The sequence below is a fragment of the Anthonomus grandis genome, chromosome 3 (genome assembly GCF_022605725.1).
Source record: "Anthonomus grandis grandis chromosome 3, icAntGran1.3, whole genome shotgun sequence".
Taxonomy (NCBI): Eukaryota; Metazoa; Arthropoda; class Insecta; order Coleoptera; family Curculionidae; genus Anthonomus; species Anthonomus grandis.
In genome coordinates this window covers 32,409,064-32,427,312 of record NC_065548.1, presented here as the reverse complement: position 1 = coordinate 32,427,312, position 18,249 = coordinate 32,409,064, and the positions used below count along the sequence as shown (strand labels likewise).

At 32.2% G+C, this 18,249-nt stretch overlaps 1 protein-coding gene across 1 annotated transcript in view; it reads left to right on the top strand.

Annotated features, from left to right (window-relative positions):
* Nucleotides 1-1,428, top strand: part of LOC126734395 (protein O-mannosyl-transferase 2) — a 101,401-nt gene extending 99,973 nt beyond the window's left edge. Inside the window, exon 13 of the mRNA XM_050438008.1 lies at nt 811-1,428. Coding sequence (XP_050293965.1) covers nt 811-1,025 — 215 coding nt within the window. The 3' untranslated portion in view covers nt 1,026-1,428. The remainder of the gene's footprint in view (nt 1-810) is intronic.
* The last annotated feature ends 16,821 nt before the right edge of the window (nt 1,429-18,249 follow it).

The following is an 18,249-nucleotide window of genomic DNA, read 5'->3' as shown; positions in this document are numbered from 1 at the left end:
CGTTAATAGTATTTTCTAAATTGATATTTATTTAAATAGTGACGTAATAGCTAACAAAATTACGAATTCGCCACAAAAATATAGATTTTAGTTAATTAGGATGTTATTAAGTGAAAATGTGTTCTAAAACATATTTTATTTTAATTATATTACAACTTTAGCTGCCTAAATTTAAGATAAATTTTAAATTTACGAAGCAATGTAATCTAAAACTATTTTATGGGGAGCATATAAATCATATGGTTTTATAATTAAAAACGCAAAATATTAATAACTTGGTTTGATCTGTTTTAGAATATGATTCTATTATCTGGGTACTAAAAACAATGATATATACCGATAGAAAAATAGAAAAAAAGATACTTAAATATCAGTAACAATTTTTACAAAATATTATTACTTACAGTAAATATTATATGATAAATTATTACTTACAGTAATAATTTATCGTTTTGTAGTTTCTAAAATAAATTTGACAATAAATCCTAGCAAACTTTTTCAATGCTTACTTTTCTTTTAGCCCAAGAGTGTGTGAGTTATATAGAGACATTCTACAATAGGGAATATTAAGACTATAATTTCAAATAAAACGAAATATTGTTTATACTTATAACCTTTTTTTCTTTGACAAAAAAAGCTAGACCCTTTTTATATATTTAAGTATTATTTTATCCTTTTTTTAGGTTAGTTGTAACTTAGATATAATTTTGCTTTTTTGAAAGCAAGTATCCGTAAGCAATCCTACATTTACTTACATTATTGAAATAAATAATATTTAAAAGCAGAAGCTAAATATAATTATATTTTCAGGTATTATAATCGACTATCTTCTAGAAGAATTGCCAAAACTCTACCGTTATCATTCGCATACAATATACCACATTACTTTTGGCATAGTGCTCTCTGTAATTGTATACAGTTTTTATTTATTTGTTCCATTGGCCTATGGGATGAGTGGACCTTCAGCAAGTGAAAAAAACTCTACCATGTATGGATTAAAGTGGATGAACTCTTGGGAATTTTAAACATTTCATTTTAATTTATACTTTTACTTCAGCCATAAAAAATGTTGATTAAATATGAATTATTTAAAAAAAAGTATAACGTAGTTTGAGTAGAAAAAACATTACGAATATGAACATATCTATATTTTAATATACCTACTTATATTGTAATAATTGACGATGGCTAATTAAAAGTGATTTCGAAATTCGCTTGATAAAATTTTATATCAATAAATATTACAACCTTCTCAAGTAAAAAAATAGGTTAAATCTAATTTCAGTTTCAAGTAATTTTGATAATCCCTTAAACTTTACAAACATTTTTAATTAATTTTTCGTAATCTTCTACTGCTTTCCTTGTTATTAATAATTTAAACAATAATGAAAATTGCTAAATAAATCTTTTTAAGAATTTAAGCAAATATTTTCCTTTTTATTTTTTTATAAACTTATTGTTTGCAGTGACCCCACCCTTCGGTATAAGCACAACCCGAATAGCACAATCAATCTGTAACTTTTTTTGGAAAAAATAGGTGAAATCTTGATACTTTGCAAAAGTAAGTATTGCTTATGGTCCGGAAACAAAATATTGCAAACTAAAGGTACGTAATGGAATCCGGATTTTTAATCCTTGTACCCGTGGATTATTAAAAAATTTATAGAATAGAATATTATGAATAATCATCTAATTATCATTATTATGCAATAGTTACTGAAACCGAGGTACGATATGTTTGTCAAAAAATAATGAAATCAGACCAAAAGTCACTCATTATTCTCATATATTTATAACATGATTACAGTGATTGTAAATGTTTATATAGATATTTCGTGCCAAAAAGAATCAAAACATTTTACACAAGTCAAGAAAATAATACAATTGGTAAAACTAGGTTTGGGATTATTAACAAAAACAATTTGTTTTGACAACGCAGAAATAAAATGTGTAGGCAAAATACTCGTCATACGAATAAAATAAATTTTATTGTAAAATTTGTAGGATTTTTCATTTAAAATATTTTAGATTAAGTGACCTAATTTCGACAGGTAGTCTGTTGTAAAATCTTGAACATGAATATAAAGAAAACCGGCTTCTGTAAATATTTGTGTAGCTAACAGCTATATCTTCATTGGTTCTTGTGTAATATCCATGAACTTTATTTTGCAAAGTGTATTTATCTAGGTTTTCCTTTAAACTTAGCAGACATCTAAATATGTATACACAAGGTCATGTTAAAATTCCCAAGTCTCTGAATATAGATCTAAGATCCTCTCTATAGCCAAGAACAGCGAGAACTCTGACAGGCCTACGTTGTATGGCAAATAAAGTGTAACTAGTGTAAGTGTGGTGAATGGCCCCATGCCAGAACAGAGTAGGACATACTACTCTCAAACAAGCTATAATAAGCTATCAGAAGCAGATTAAGAATCAGAATTTGACGAAATCTATATAATTTTGACCCTCATAGAAAACAGAAACTTATTGGTCTTTTGAATATAGGGTGCCAGAAACCAATAAAAAATCCCTTGGTTGAATCTCCTTAATTCCATCCATAGCATGCACTAAGTTTTTCTCTGTCACAAAAGTTGTTGTATCATCAGCATACCAGAACAGCCCTGTGCCAGACAACCGAAAGATTTTTCGTTAACACACGCAAGAAGGAGAGTCGAGCCTAGAACAACTCCCTGCAGAACGCTAACATTGCATTCCTCAAACCAGAAAGATTATTGTTATGAATCACAGTCTGTTTCCGGTGTGTTATGTAAGACTATAAGTTTGATATTAGATGTATTAAATCCTTAATGGACTAGCTTATTAGACACGCAATCGAAGGCCTTCCACAAGTCAGAAAACATAGACCTCACAAATAAACTCTCAGCTTAACTCTAATAGATAGCTTTAATCAAAGTTGTAATATCATTCTGACTTGACTTGTTTTTTCTATAGCCCAATTCACTTTTTGTGAAGAGGCCATTCTGTTCGAAATATGAACTTATTTGAATAGTGAGAATTTTTTCAAGTATTTTTCCAATCAGGGGCACTATAGAAATAGGTCTGTAATTTTCCACTTAAATCTACATCTTTGTGCAATGGTAACCTTTCATATTTTAAATGATTGTGGGAAAGTCCCTGCCAATATGCACTCATCAAATATTTTTGGTAAATGTCTTATAAGTAAATCTTTAATTCCCGTAAGCATAATAACATTCATGACATAAATCACAACTTCAATGTGTTTTTTATCCCCATTATGGCATCACGAACTTGAATTTCTGAAAAAAGAAAATGAAGACGTGTGTCGAAATGTACGTGATAAAATGTACATTTATATTTTGTAAATAGGAAGAAAAATGTTTATTAGTTGGTGGTAAATTTCATATTATGATGTTGTGCTATCTGAGAGGGAAATGTGTTGAAATCAGAAGCGCTCAAATTTGATGACGATTCATTCCTAAACAGCCTTATGTGGCTGTTTTTCTATATCCCATATCTACGTTATCATGTCTAAGATTCCGTGTTTGTTTGCTGCTTCTTTTGCGTCAAGGGACAAATACCTCTATGCTTATTGTGATGTTCTTTGTGTCTATTGGTGAATTGGTTCCGTTTGTCGGTTTTGTTGTTTTTTATTTTTAGTTCTGTCCACTATCTCCGCGTATGCTTTTTTCTGTTATCATTTTTTTTATATATTTGTAGTTTTATTTGGAGGGTTGCTTGTATTTGTATTGAACAATACTACCTGCCTGATTGTTCTGCTTGTCCATGCTTTACTTTCTTTGTTTATTTGTGTTTCACGCATATGTTGTCTCGTAATTTTCTTTCGTATCTTTTGTTTCTATGTCTTTGTTTGTCAGGTCACCTATTTCTTTTTGTAAGTTCTTTATAAATTGTTCTTGTTCGATTATTCTCGATTCTTATGTTTTATCCTGTTTTTACCGTCAGTCTCAATAACATGTTTGTCAGGATTTCTGAAGTGTTTTTTTATCGTCGTTTGTTCATATTGATTGAATGCTAAATTATTTTACGAATATCTGGTTGTCGCTCTTATTATTTCATTTTTATTTTTCTATTATCATGTTAATTAGATCAACGACACTATCATTATTTTCTATTATATTATTGCTTGTTGTATCTTCAACTTTTTCCTTCTCTTGTTCCTCTGTGTCCCTTCTCGTCTTCTTTTTGTATGCATGTTTTTCTTTTGAATTTTGTCTTTGTCTACTATGTATTTTTTGCAGTTCCGGTGTCCCGTTTTCACTATCTTCTGTTGGTGTTATACTTTCTTTTGCTTCCAGTTCTTTCTCCATTGGTCAAAGCATTCCCCTCTATTCCTATTAAGATTTTTGCCTCTAGTGCAGTAAGGCGCTTCGGTGAGGTTCCTTGCACTCTAGCCATCATCTTGTCTTTGCCTTTTTTTCTTTAGCCGATTTTTATTCTGGTTATAGAAGTCGCAGGCTGACGGTCGGTGGTGGCCATCTTGCACACCTACCTGTCCGACCGGCGCACCGTGTTGCGAAAACAGGTGTTTTGGGACATAAATCATAGGCTGGTTCTACATAATATATTTTTTATTTTATTATGATTAGAAACTATAAAATAAATTTTTAAAGTAAAATTATACTGCAATAACAATAATTAAAGTCGTATTTCCTATTAAACGATCTATGTAGGTAACAAAATTATTTAAAGAAACAGTATGAGTAAATGAAATAAAGTATTTTGTTGCTGATGCATAAAATACAAGAAATAAATCTAATGGGATAACCCTTAAAAAGCTGAAATGCCTCAAGTTTGGTAATAATGTGTATAAATAAACAGGGTGATCCAACGAAAAGTATCCACCTGAATAACGCCTCCCAAATTTTTTTATACTTTCGGACTTTTATTTTTTTTTTTCGCCGATTTTTATTTTGAAGAAAAATCCTTTTTATTTACTTTTTGCCTTACCACTTCATCCCCTAAGCGGGGGTATCACCCCAAAAATCTTAAATAGAAAGGAAGCCCAAGTGATACCTCTTTTTAAAGATGTTCTTCTTAAAAATAAAAGAAATAATATATAAAAAAAAAATCTTCTTAATCGTGAGTATTACTGCGCAGTTTGGAGTCTTTATTTTAATTAGGGTTGATGTGACCCCTTGTCAAAATCTCTACGAAAGTAGTTGTTTTAGCCTATAACAAAATATTAGTAAGAGTAAATCGCTTTCATGTCAAAATAATTCTAATAAAATAGAATTTAAAATGGGTCATCACTTAAGACTTTTCAAAAAGCCTAATTTCAAGTCAGGCTTTTAGCCCAACCATTTATTATCTTAATTGGTAAATCATTTTAAACCTTATCTTATTAACATTACAATTTAAAGCGGTTTACTTTTTTGAATATTCATCAGCTATTAGCTAAAAAAAACGATGTCGCAAAAACTTTGATAATAAGCTATCAAATCAACCCTAGTTACAATACAGGCTTCAAACTTGGCAGTTAGATTAATGATAGAAATACTTTTAAGATAAGGTATCACTCGACTCTTTTTATATAAAATTTTAGGGGTAAATATTAATTAATAAATATTTTACCCATTAATTAATAAAAATATTACCCAATAAATGAATAAAATCGCAAAACTGAACATATGTACTGATGTTATTAGAAGGGTTCTAATTATGTCCGTATTACTATTCACTCGGGAGGTTTTACGGCTGTTATTTAATCGAAATTTTCGAAAGTCTTTGTGTCTTGCCTCTAATGTCTCTTCAGAAAGGGCTCCGATTGATAAGTCGAAAAAATCGATTGTCACAGCCGTGAACCAATACCTTGTGAACAGTACTAGGCATATAATACCATTTATATTATTCAACATAAAGCTTTCTGGTCTCGGTTAATAGTTTTATAGTATTTATTTTAGAGCCAGAGGAAATTACTCTTAATATCAATGAAAATTTTTTAATGAGGTTTTCATTAATGCCTGTTATTTTTGAGCTTAGTTTAGGATTACAAAAGAAACGCCTGGCAGTATTGCCATCGTTTGTAGAGCCATACCCTTGTTTTGGTTTGTCCACTATTAACCCCAATTCAGCTTTAAAACTGGTTTGAATTTTTCGTTTAGTCTCTTCCATGATTTTTTTATTTTCTTCACCCTTTACCTGCCATGTCTGAAATGATAACCGATATGCGATATGCAACAGACATTCAAAAAATCGAATCCAGCAGTGGAGTGAAGACAAACCAATTCGATAATTGTGCTCGAAAGGTGTCTTATTTAACACTGTATGCAGTGTTAAATAAGACAGGCGTGGCTGTACAAACGATGCATCTTGCGTTTGCGTTGGTGTCAGATAAAATATTTGCCACACTTCCATCAAACATAGTAAGTATTATATCAAAAGAAATACAAATGGTTTTCCCTCCAAAAGAAACTTAATTTTAAAGTTAATTGACTAATAACATTTTGAATTTTATTATTTTATATTTATATTTTATTTATATTCTTCTTGTCGAACAAGCGCTATTTTCCTTAGAAAACAAATACTTAATTGGGCGGCAATAGTGCGTAGAAGAAGGCTTTGGATTTAACCAAATTATTTCTTGATTTTCACTGATTAGTTTTAAAGGCACAAATGCAATTAAGAACATATATTCATCTGTAAAGGCAAGATATTCTTCTGTAAATTTTTGTTTATAAACGCTATGCCCTGCACTACCATCAAATCCCCATTTACACTGAAGTTTTAGCTGATTACTGGAGAATTTGTTGTCTATATCTGGTATTTTTAAAATACTGTCTATTGTTTTTTGAAGAACTTCCTGCAGATTCACTTCAGCAGACACTTCCGTTACTGTTATTTGAGGGGGAATATATTCATTTTTCTTTTCCAGTATTATCCGATAACTTGGAAAACAATTTTTATGTATACCATTAACAACAGATCGTAGAACATTGTACTTTCTAACAGATAAGTTTAAATCAGAATATAACGCTAAAGTTTGTTGCACATTTAGAGTTTTTTCTTGTTCTTGAGGATCTATATTAATAAGTTTCAAGGATCTTTTAGCAGCAAAGCACAGTTCTTCTGAACTATGCTCCGAAACTAAGTTTTCTACTCTTCGAATTTTTGTTTTTCGTCCAGCTGCGTCAAAATTTACTTTTGGACGACCCCTTTGGATATTGCTGGTTCCCGGTTGATCAAGGTAAGGTCCTGGCTCTGATATAGAATTATTATTTTCCGCTGATATAGATAAATTACCTTTAAGCCAATTGCCATGCTTTGATTTAAATAATTTAATATTTCTCGAGCAACCTCTCCATAATCTTGCGAGATTTAGGCAAAAAAATATGCTTTTCTCCTCCAGAACTTTCTCTATATATTCCGGTGGATATTCTGTTTGCAAAAATTGCATTAATTTTAAATTATCTTTGCGTTCACTTTTTTCGCTTGTTATCCATACTTCAAACAAAACTGCGTTTGGTATTAAGATGGCATTATCTGAGAAAAAAATTAATTACTCAAAAAGTGCATATTAGTAGCAGAACTGGATAATTATTTTATAATATACACATATGAGGGTACATATATATAAAATATCTTCGATGTTTTTTTACTTTTTTTTGAAAACCTTACTTAAAAATTGGATACTCATATTAAATGATTTTTTTTACTTTACTATATTTGTTGTTCAATTTTTTTTAGGGTAGTAGTTTTAGAAAAAACATCTTTTTCTCTTTTTGTCGCACTTACCTCTAGTTGTAATATCCATAGTAAAATTAACTTCTCACTACTACTTTCAACGAAATAAATGCTACGAAATAAACATATAAACTGAAGATATAAAGAAATACTTACTGATAACGCAAAAATTTGTTTTGCCAAATGTTAAGATTGTTTGAATGTTCCGCATTTTTGGTACATTTTTGCTTTGTTTTTATGAAGTACGATCCTTTTACTAATATAATAACGTATTTGGCTTATTCTGATCGGAACTTGTATTTTGAGATTTTTGTCCATGGACCGCAACACTGTGCGGCGCTGAGGCGTTTGAATCGCTATGTGCAGTAACTGATTTAGTTTTGGTTTGTTCCATCATGATTTTTTTTCCCTTTTTTGAAGCAAAAAGTGGTCAATTTTAAGCAGAGACAACCAAACAATTGGTTGTCTCTGTTTTAAGTAAGTTCCTTTTCGTAGCTGAGGTCGATATCCGTTGAGCAGGTAAGTGTAATCGGATGAATGTTCGGCGGTTCCTTAGCGAAGCGGGTCGGTGTCAGGTAAGTCCAGGTAGGTATTTGTTTTATAGCAAAATCTATTGGGGAAAAAATGTAGCGGAAATGGGAAATGGGAAAAAAACGAGTGCGGGCAGGGCAAAATTTACAAACCATTGGTGTAATTAGTGCAGGTTTGTGTTATCCATTGGAGCACCAAGGTGGCACTTGTTGCGCTAAGTGCACCCAGTTCCGCACGATCTAAGAGAGGTCGTGCGGCTCTAGTTCCTATCCCGTAAGTAGAAAACATTATTATTTAGGGAAGTTGATAAATAATTGTATATAAGCAAAAGTAAATTTTAAGGGAAGGTAACGTAAAACATAACCTCAACTAACAACAGCCAATTTTTTAATTTTTCCCTGAAGGCTAAATCCAAAAACCATTACTTACTTATATACATTACTATACTTATTATCTATCTCTTTTACAATGATTAATTTGTATAAAGACTATTTTTGTTAATTTGTGTACAATATTGTTTAATTTAGGTGAATGTACATATATGAAGTGTAAACGTCTATCTATGTGTTTTCATGGTCTTGTTCCCACCTGTGATAGAAGGCAGCTTAGCTGTCATGCCCGTCTCGCTTGGCCTTGGCTTTTGTGCCTCATTTTTTAAAGGTCTGATGAGTCTTGAACAGGGTGCCCGACAACTTGGGGTTCTCTTCGCGAAGGTCGTTGCCTTCGACTTGAGATATAAGAAGCACCGGCATCAAAGTTTCTGGAGAATGGCAGACTTCATAGACAGAAGCCAGTTACGCTTGGGTTAAGAGAAACAAAGTTTTTAAAAACAAACTTCGTAGAGCCATGTTATTTCACCCTTGTTGTATCTTGGACCTTCAGCTTTACATCGGTCTTTTTTAATACAAAATACATATTTATGATCATGTTAGTAAAATCTATATTGTTGTGACCAATTAATAATGAGTTACCTATTTTATTGAGTATTACGTCACTTTTAGTAAAAATAGACTTATTTAGAAAATACTATCTCACACGTTCACAAATTGAAAAGAAGAAGACAAATTCACGTATTTAAAACAAATGTCACATCATAAGATTTTTAATTTAACTTCAATAAGTTTTAAATACAATAATTTACTTGAGGTATAATAGATTTTTTTATATACACAGGAGCTGAGGTTTAATCTAATAATCTCTGAGCACCTAAAATAGATTTAAATTAGATTATAGAATATTATAATTATAGATATCTATAGATCCTGGGTATATAAAAAAATCTATTATATACCTCAAGTAAATTGTTGTATTTAAATATATTTGATCACGTAATCTGGTATGTACTTTTCCTATAGACAATAACTATATTCTCTCTGTCTACAATCTTGTTGTTTTACATTTTTGGCCAAAGAAATGAATTCCTAATCATTTTTACTCGAAAAAGATACTTCAATAATATAAGCTTATAATAGCTTAAATTATAAGCTTATTTGTCGATAGTTTCTAAGTTCGGCGGTATCTCCTTTCTTGTGAACCAAGATTACGATGACGTTGTAGCACCTATCTGGTACGTTGTTGTTAAAAGACTGAGGTTAAAAAGTATTGCTATTTTGTATACCGCGCCGAATCGAAGAGTATCCAGTCCTTGGCTAAGTTCATTTTATCTTTCGAAATTTTCAAATTTATTTTTTTTTATATGGGTTGATCAAAATTATTACTTAAATAATATTTCCAATTCAATTTTGCACTATTTTTTTAAGACCTTGTATCTCGTTACGCGTTTTGATAGAGCATTTTTTTATCTTCAATTTGATACCAACAAATTTGTCATTTATCTCATTATCCCAAGATTTTCTAAATTTCTTAAGAGAGGATTGACTTAAGATCTTCCCGACTTTGTAAGGCATCTTATGGGGTTATAGTAATTAAACTATTATATGTTATAAGTTAATAGGAGCTTCGTCTTGTTCTTTTATAGATCAGTATTTTGCTAAGTATCAACGATGGTGGATATGAATATCGTATTAGACTACACGAAGAGGTCGCTACTTTATTTAATGATTTATATTGAAATCGAATTACTTTATCAACTGCTCAGAAAATAGTAGAGGTTCGACGAAACTGGCAGCATTAAACAAAGGACTAGATCTAGTCGACCAAAATGCTCAACAAATAATAAAAGAATTTTGAAAGTTTTACAATGTTTCGTTGAAAATACCCACAGTTCGTTGTGAAAAACCGCTCAAGAAATTGACGTGTCATCGGTTGAAGTATTTTTAAAACAAAATAAATTCCATCCTTATAAAATTCATTTGGTCGAGAACTTTTGCAAGATGATTTTGACAGGGGGGTCGAGTTTTGTGACACAATCATGGCAAAACTAAACCAAGATCAGAACTTATTGAATCACATTGTTGCAGTGAACGTTCCAGAGCCAAGGTATACTTTTTTTAATAAATAAAAGGTTTCCAAAAATACAGCCTCAATTTCTCTGGTGACGCTTCGTCTCGGATTTGAGAATATCCATAATCCACATAACAGGGCCCATACTTTATTGAGGGAAACATGACCGTTATTATTTAGACATGGTTCAAAACCGCATTGTTCCTGAAATAATAAAATACGTTGGGCCGGTCCAAATTACAGAAAAATATTATTTCAACAAAATGGAGGTCCTCCGCACTATAATCGAGAGGTACGTGGTTATGTAAATTTTACTTTTTCAGGTAGATGGATAGACAAAGGGGTATCAAAGAATTGCCAGCTAGGTCCCCAGATCTCTCTCCTTTAGACTTTTTTTTGGCCATTTGAAAAATAAGTATTTGTTACTAAATCTGAAAATATTAAGGACTCAAAAAAAAACAACGCATAACAAATGAAGCTGGCCTAATTACACAAGAATTGATTCGAAACGTTATTGACAAATTTTATTTCAACCTTGCGTATTGTCGGGAAATGCATGGAAATCATTTTGAACATTTTTAATTAAATAGCTTTGTTTTGTACCAAAGTTTTTATTACAATAGCTTTATTAAAAACAGGGCGTTATTTACTCAAATTTTGAAACAATACCTCAATAATATTTTGAGGAAAATAAAAAAGAAGCAGGCTTCCAACTCTTCTAATAAATAAAAAAAATATATATGATCTGGTTTTATTTAAAATATAATAAAATCATGATCATATTAAGAATACATATTAACTTTGTGTAGTATAATATATTTATTAACCTCTTAATAATTAAATGCTGACACTGAATTGTTTTTGAAGAGACTATTGCAATTAAATTGAATTACTCATCACATTCTTATAATAAATTAATTATTAACAAATTAATCCTTAATTATACCTAATTTTATTCGAAATTGTTCAACAGCATTGTTTAATAGAACCATAAAAGAATAAAGTAGACCAAAAATGCTGCATCTTACTCCGGTGATTTTCTTGTACATCTTTTGTGTGCCTTGTCCTTTATTTTGTACTTCTTCAGTATTCCTATAATTCTATTCTTCTATAATTTCACGGATTTTTTTGTATTGCTGTAATTATGGGTTTTTCGTTGCAATTATTTTTTTTTTTTTAAGAAAAGCGATTATAGATCATTCTTAGTTGACTGGAAGTTGCTTAATAATCGCACGTGTCTTTAGAGTTTTTGGGGATTAGGGGTTAAAAGTGGTTCAATTACATTCGAAAACATTCGTCCGGAACGACATTTTATAAACGCAAAGTCTTAAGATCAAACCCACTGTTTTATATTTTCTTAGTGACAAGTTTATTTGGTAATCCTCATCGGTTTGCGAGGTAAGTTTTATGATTTCTATTTGATCCTATTATAAGAGAGAGTTATTTCTTTTTGATCTTTAGTTTTCGTCTTGTTTAGAGTTTTTATCTTAGAATTGCCGTGGAATTATGGGCATTCTGTTTGCGTGCAACATCTTTGATGCATTCATGCCAAATACTTATGTAGAAATGGCAGAAAAAAACACACTTTATAATATCATAAAAATTGTTCACTGATTTTGACAGGGGCAAAACAATACTATTCCTCTTTAATAAAACATGAACCTGAAATGATTTTTTTTTTTCATAAAATATGATAAGATACTCTATAAAGAAGTCAACATTCAAAGTTAAATGAATGTAGATCATGTATATTAGAGAAAAAGGCAACAAGATCGCAACGCCGCTCAATCGCATTGTTTGATTCCACTACGAACTTAGTAAATATACTTTTTTGGACTGCCAATTCAATGAAAAATAAATGACTACTACTACTATTAGGTGGCCGCCATTTTTCGTTGCAACCTGGGATACATGCATGCAGTTTAAAATATGTTTTATTAATATTATTTTATAATCTTGAACCTTATAAATCTAAATTTGAATTTTATAAATCCTAATACCACGAAAATGATGATCTTCATTTAAATTTTTGCTGGTGTTATTTAACAAATCCAGTTAAAAACAATTTTATTTTCTTTATATTTTTACCTTAGGACTTTTACTTTCCTTCTACGTCCAGTGTTTCCACATTAATCGGTACAACCATCTATAAAAATCAAAATATAGATGATTTTATGAGAGTTTGTAATTAGCAAGGGTTTATATAGTAAAAATAAACAACTTTATTTATTATTCTATGATAAACAACACAGACCGACAATCCAGAATCATTCAGTTTTGAGAAACGGTGAACCAAATACGTTAAAATAAGGATGGTGATACATTATCCACGTACTACTAGTGTTAAATAAGAAGGATGGCTATATCGCCTGTTGACGATAGACCCAAGCGTGTCGTTTACAAATCGCTAAAAACTAGGCAATCCGCTATACTCACAGTTGAGAATGTAATTTAGAATCAGTCATATCGAGTGATCGTGTCGAGTCAGGATTTTAGAATCCCATTGATGGTTTAAAGACAATGTCAATAAAAAAAATTAATTTAGTTCGTGATAGGTCACACGTCTGCGTCGTCAACTTCATTACCATTATTTAATATATTTTTTGTTGGCAACACTGAAAATGTTCAGAGAGACCAACATCAAAAGCACAGATATAAATAGCTCCGCACGGAGCTATTCTACTACTATTCTACTTTTCCGCCTCTGGACCTCGTTGTGCAATTCGAGGCAATCAGGACTGCGTACAGGCTATACGTCCTCGGCGAACTAGGTGCTGGCGAGACCGGTCACGCAAAAATTTGGTCACGGGCCATACATGTCCTCTCCTTCTGATGGGCAGTGACTGCATGGCTCCGGTGACTGTGGACTGCGAGGGATTCGTGACGCACATTGCAGGTAGAGAGGAGTGGCAGCATTCCAACAGACCTGCATTGCTAAATAGGGGGACTATCTGGTACACAGATGGCTCCAGAATGAATAACAGAGCTGGATCAGGGCTTTGTGGTGGGATCCCACATACCAGTAGAGCATACTCGCTGGGGGAGCACGCCACTGTCTTCCAGGCCGAAGTATTCGCTGTATTAAAATGCGGACAGAAAATCCTAAGCTGCGGACACCGCAATACAGTCGTATCAATATGCTCGGACAGCAGAACTGCCATTAAGGTTATCACGGCCGCAAAGGTAAGCTCCAAGCTTGTACTAGAGTGCATAAAAGTCCTGAAAAAACTTGTGCAGGTTGGCTGCAGGGTCCAGCTCGTCTGGATACCTGGCCACGCAGGCCATGCAGGTAATGAGGAAGTGGACTCTCTTGCCAGACTGGGATCCGCGAATGTGCCGATGGGGCCGGATCCCATAGTTGGTATCGCCAAATGCGTTGCGGTCGCGTCAATGAAGGGTCTGCTGGACAAGTGGACCCACCGAAGATGGACTGAGTCCCCTGGTATGAGACAGGCCAAAGCGCACATAGGTGAGCCCTCTGCCTGTCTAACCAAAAATCTACTACGCTTAAAAAGACGCGAAATTCGGCTAGTGACAGGTCTTTTAACCGGTCACTGGCACTTAAGAAGCCAACTCCAAACTATCGGTATTGTGGACAACCCGGAATGCCGATGGTGCTGTGAGGAGGATGAAACCGTTGACCATGTAGTCGGGGAGTGCCCAGAACTCACGCGCGCCAGGTTCAAATACTTGGGTAACACTTTCAGCGTACCGAGTGACTTTAAGTCCTTCAGACCAGAGAGCCTTATCGGTTTCTCTAAGGCCGTTGGGCTCTGGTGACCTCCGGTGAGGCCTGACGGGTCCATTAGGAGACCTATATGCATAACTGCCTTGGCAGCCCACTGTTTCAACAATACAATTCAATACCCCCAGAAACTGTTCAAAAATGTATAATAAAAACCGATCTACCCAACGACACAACTTGGTTAGTCCCCTATTTTCATGATGAATAATCAACAATTCATCCTATATTAGTAACGATCAAGAATAATTCTTATGTAATAGATATTCTTAATCATTCTAAAAGATCAATTGCGTTAGAAGGTCATATATCAGTGGATTACCCTTGGAACCGATTGAACTTAATAATTATGAAATATTAGATAAAATTCCTTCTTGCGACAACTTTAAAACAAAACATTTAAGTACAAAATATTTCTTGTAAAGATTTAAACTTAGAATCCCTGATTAAATACGAACATTTAAAAAAGAGGAACGCAGAGAACTTTTCAAGCTATTAAGAAAATTTGAAAAAATCTCACAAACCCGGAGATAAATGAATAATGTGTTACGAGGTTTGCTAGGCAAAATATGGACGACATCATTATATTTTCAACCAGCCTGCAAGAACATCTTAATAACCTTAAACTAGTCTTCGAACGACTTATGTCCTTATAGAATTCCTAGGACATATCATAACAGCTGAAGGAGTTAAACCAAACCCACGGAAAATTAAAGCAATAAAAACTTTTAAAATTCCAAATAAAGAAATCAAATTCTTTTTAGGCCTCGTCGGATATTACAGAAAATTCATTCATACGAGATTTCGAGATTCAAGATTTCGCAAAGATCCTCTTACTAATGTAAGAGAAAGAAAAATGTTAAAATTATTCATGATAAAGCCTTCTGTACAGCATTTAATCTGTTAAAACATTTAAGCTAACGACCCGATTCTATAATACCCTGATTTTCAAAAACCCTTTGTACTGACAACAGACGCGTCAGAATACGCAATTGAAGCAATATTATCTCAAGGACCCATCGGATCTGATCTACCCATTTCATATGCTAGTCGTACATTAAATTCCACTGAATGTAACTACTCTACAATTGAAAAGGAACTTTTGGGGTTATGGCTATGGCTAGCCTCTATGGGCTACAAACTATTTTCGTCCCTACCTTTTTGGCCGAAAATTTACAATTATAACGGATCATAAACCACTTCAATGGTTATTTTCGATTAAAGAGCCTAACTCAAAATTAGTAAGATGGTGACTTAAACTTCAAGAGTATGAATATAGAATTCAATATAAAAAAGGTATTCATAATAGCAACGCCGATGCACTTTCACGACCACCAAGAGAAATACACCCCATGGACATCAAGAAACCTCCTTCTACTCACATGTCAGCAACATGCGATGACAATGAGGCAGATGACCAATATATATGGCACGAAAGAATCAAACATTTCTTTGATAACTTTCAAGACCAACCGAATCTTTTTGAAAAACCAGAGAAAAACAAAGAAAAGAGAAAAATTAATATTATTTCTCAAAATAATCAAATTTGAAGAAAATTGAACCTGAACAAAATAAATCAGAATCACCAAAACCTTCGACAAGCCATGAAAACGACATCATTTTACTAGAAATTCCAGAAAAAGACAGATCGGAAACAGACACAGCTAGTCTATCTATAGAAAATTTACTCCCAGAACCTCAAGAGATTGTAAATAATAAAAAAGATTACTCTGAAACAGAAACAGTACACATATCGAATAAAGACCTTATATTAGGTGCTCCGTATGTCAATAAATCCTTAAATATATTCAAAAATCATGTTATATTTAAATGGACAATAAAAGAAAAATCCTATGTGACCAAAACTACCCTATTCGAAACAAAAAAAAGACTAATCTATTTTATAAATAAAGACCCCTTAACTTTTGATATACAATCACTCTTTAAAGATTATCTACCCCCAGATACATATTGCTTGTATTTCCAAAATAAGGAATTAGAACCCCTAATTTTAAGAATTTTCCAGTAAACGTTTAAAAATAACGCATACAAACACACTCCTTGAAGACGTTTTAAACGTAGATGAAAGAAAAGAAATTATAGAAAGATATCATACCACGAAAACATCGCACAGAGGAATGACGGAAAACATAAAAAATATTAAACAACGTTATTACTGGCCAAGCCTGGAAAGAGACGTTATAGATTATGTACCTAAATATTTTTTCGACACCCATACAAAGTTGTATATAAACCAACCCCAACTGGTTGAAGACCCCTTGAACATATATATATGGACATACATTCAATTTCAGGTCAAAAGTATTTAACCTTGATAGACAATTTCTCAAAATTTGCTACTGCCTACCCTGTACATGAAACCTCAATAGAAATCTGTCAGAATTTGATTAAATTCTTTTCTCATCACGGTATACCTTCCAAGATTACCACCGACAATGCTAAATCTTTTAAAACATACCAAATAATAAACATACCTATTTTAAACTATAATAACAGTATTCATTCCTCACATGAATATACCTCATTTCAAATTTTAAAGGGCAATTTAAATTACCAATTAAATTTTGAAAAAAATCTAAATCAAATGCAAACTGACTATGTTTATGAACTAGCACAAATATTGAAATAAAACCTGAATGAAAATATAACATACAAACAAAACACAACAAACTTAAATGCAAAAAAGGCAAATATTTTAGCAAAGCTAAATAAAAAACGAGAAAATGACCCCCAAATACCTGAAGCTACTTCAAAACTTATAAGTACACCGCGAAAACTAGCCTCAAAACTAGAACCTAAATATAAGAAATCAGCGACATCCCAAGAATATTAAAAGACGATCGTAATTTTCAAGAACAAAACCATGCATCTAATCATACTTCTACTTCCGCTAATAGTCAATGCCCAGTATAAGATTGAAGAATTAACGAATCCTTTGCTACCAGTGTACAAAGGAATTAGTTATATCATGTTAATTTAACCAACATAAAGATTGTTTACAAAAACAAAAACATTACAAAAACAACCCTTTTACAAACAAATATCATCGTCGGAAAAACTAACGTTACCCCTTACTTCCCTTATATAAGCTATTGATAACAAGAATTCATAATCTATTTGAACCAGTAAATAGTAAAAGTCATTAGAATTTTTTATTGAACATTATTCTATCCCTCAAAATAGAGTCAAAAGAGGATTATTTAATTTCATAGGTAAAACTCAAAATTTTTATTTGGCACTTGGCACAAGAACGTTATGATACGTATATAAAGACATTGCAAGATAACCAAAATACCTTGCATCACGACCTTTCCCTAACCCAAACAATCGTTAAAAACTTGACGAGAGACATAGACACCCAACTAAGCAATATTAAAAATAACCAAGAAGTATTATTGACCCAGGTCACTGACTTAAAACAAATGACCCAGTCTATAACCATAACTTCTTATTTTATTTTGCTACTTGATAATTTAGAGAATAACCTTCGTGTGCTACATGAAATCTATACGAACGTGCAACCCGCAATTAATTTCGCTGAGATAAATATAATGCATCACAGCATTTTTAAATATCAAGACCTTAAAACGATTATCTTGAACATTGACCCTAAAAACCGGATACCTTTTGACAATATAATCAAATACTATGAAATTGCACATGCAGACGTATCAATTAAAGACAATTTAATTATATTCTACGTAGGCATTCTACTAATATCGGAAAAACCTTCCATGCTTTATCATATATATCCAATTCTTGTAAATAATCAATTAATCACCATTAATAACCCCTATTTGTTAAAATCTAATAATAATTTCTAGAATTTAAGAAAAACCTGCTTTAAAATAGAAGACATGTTTTTATGT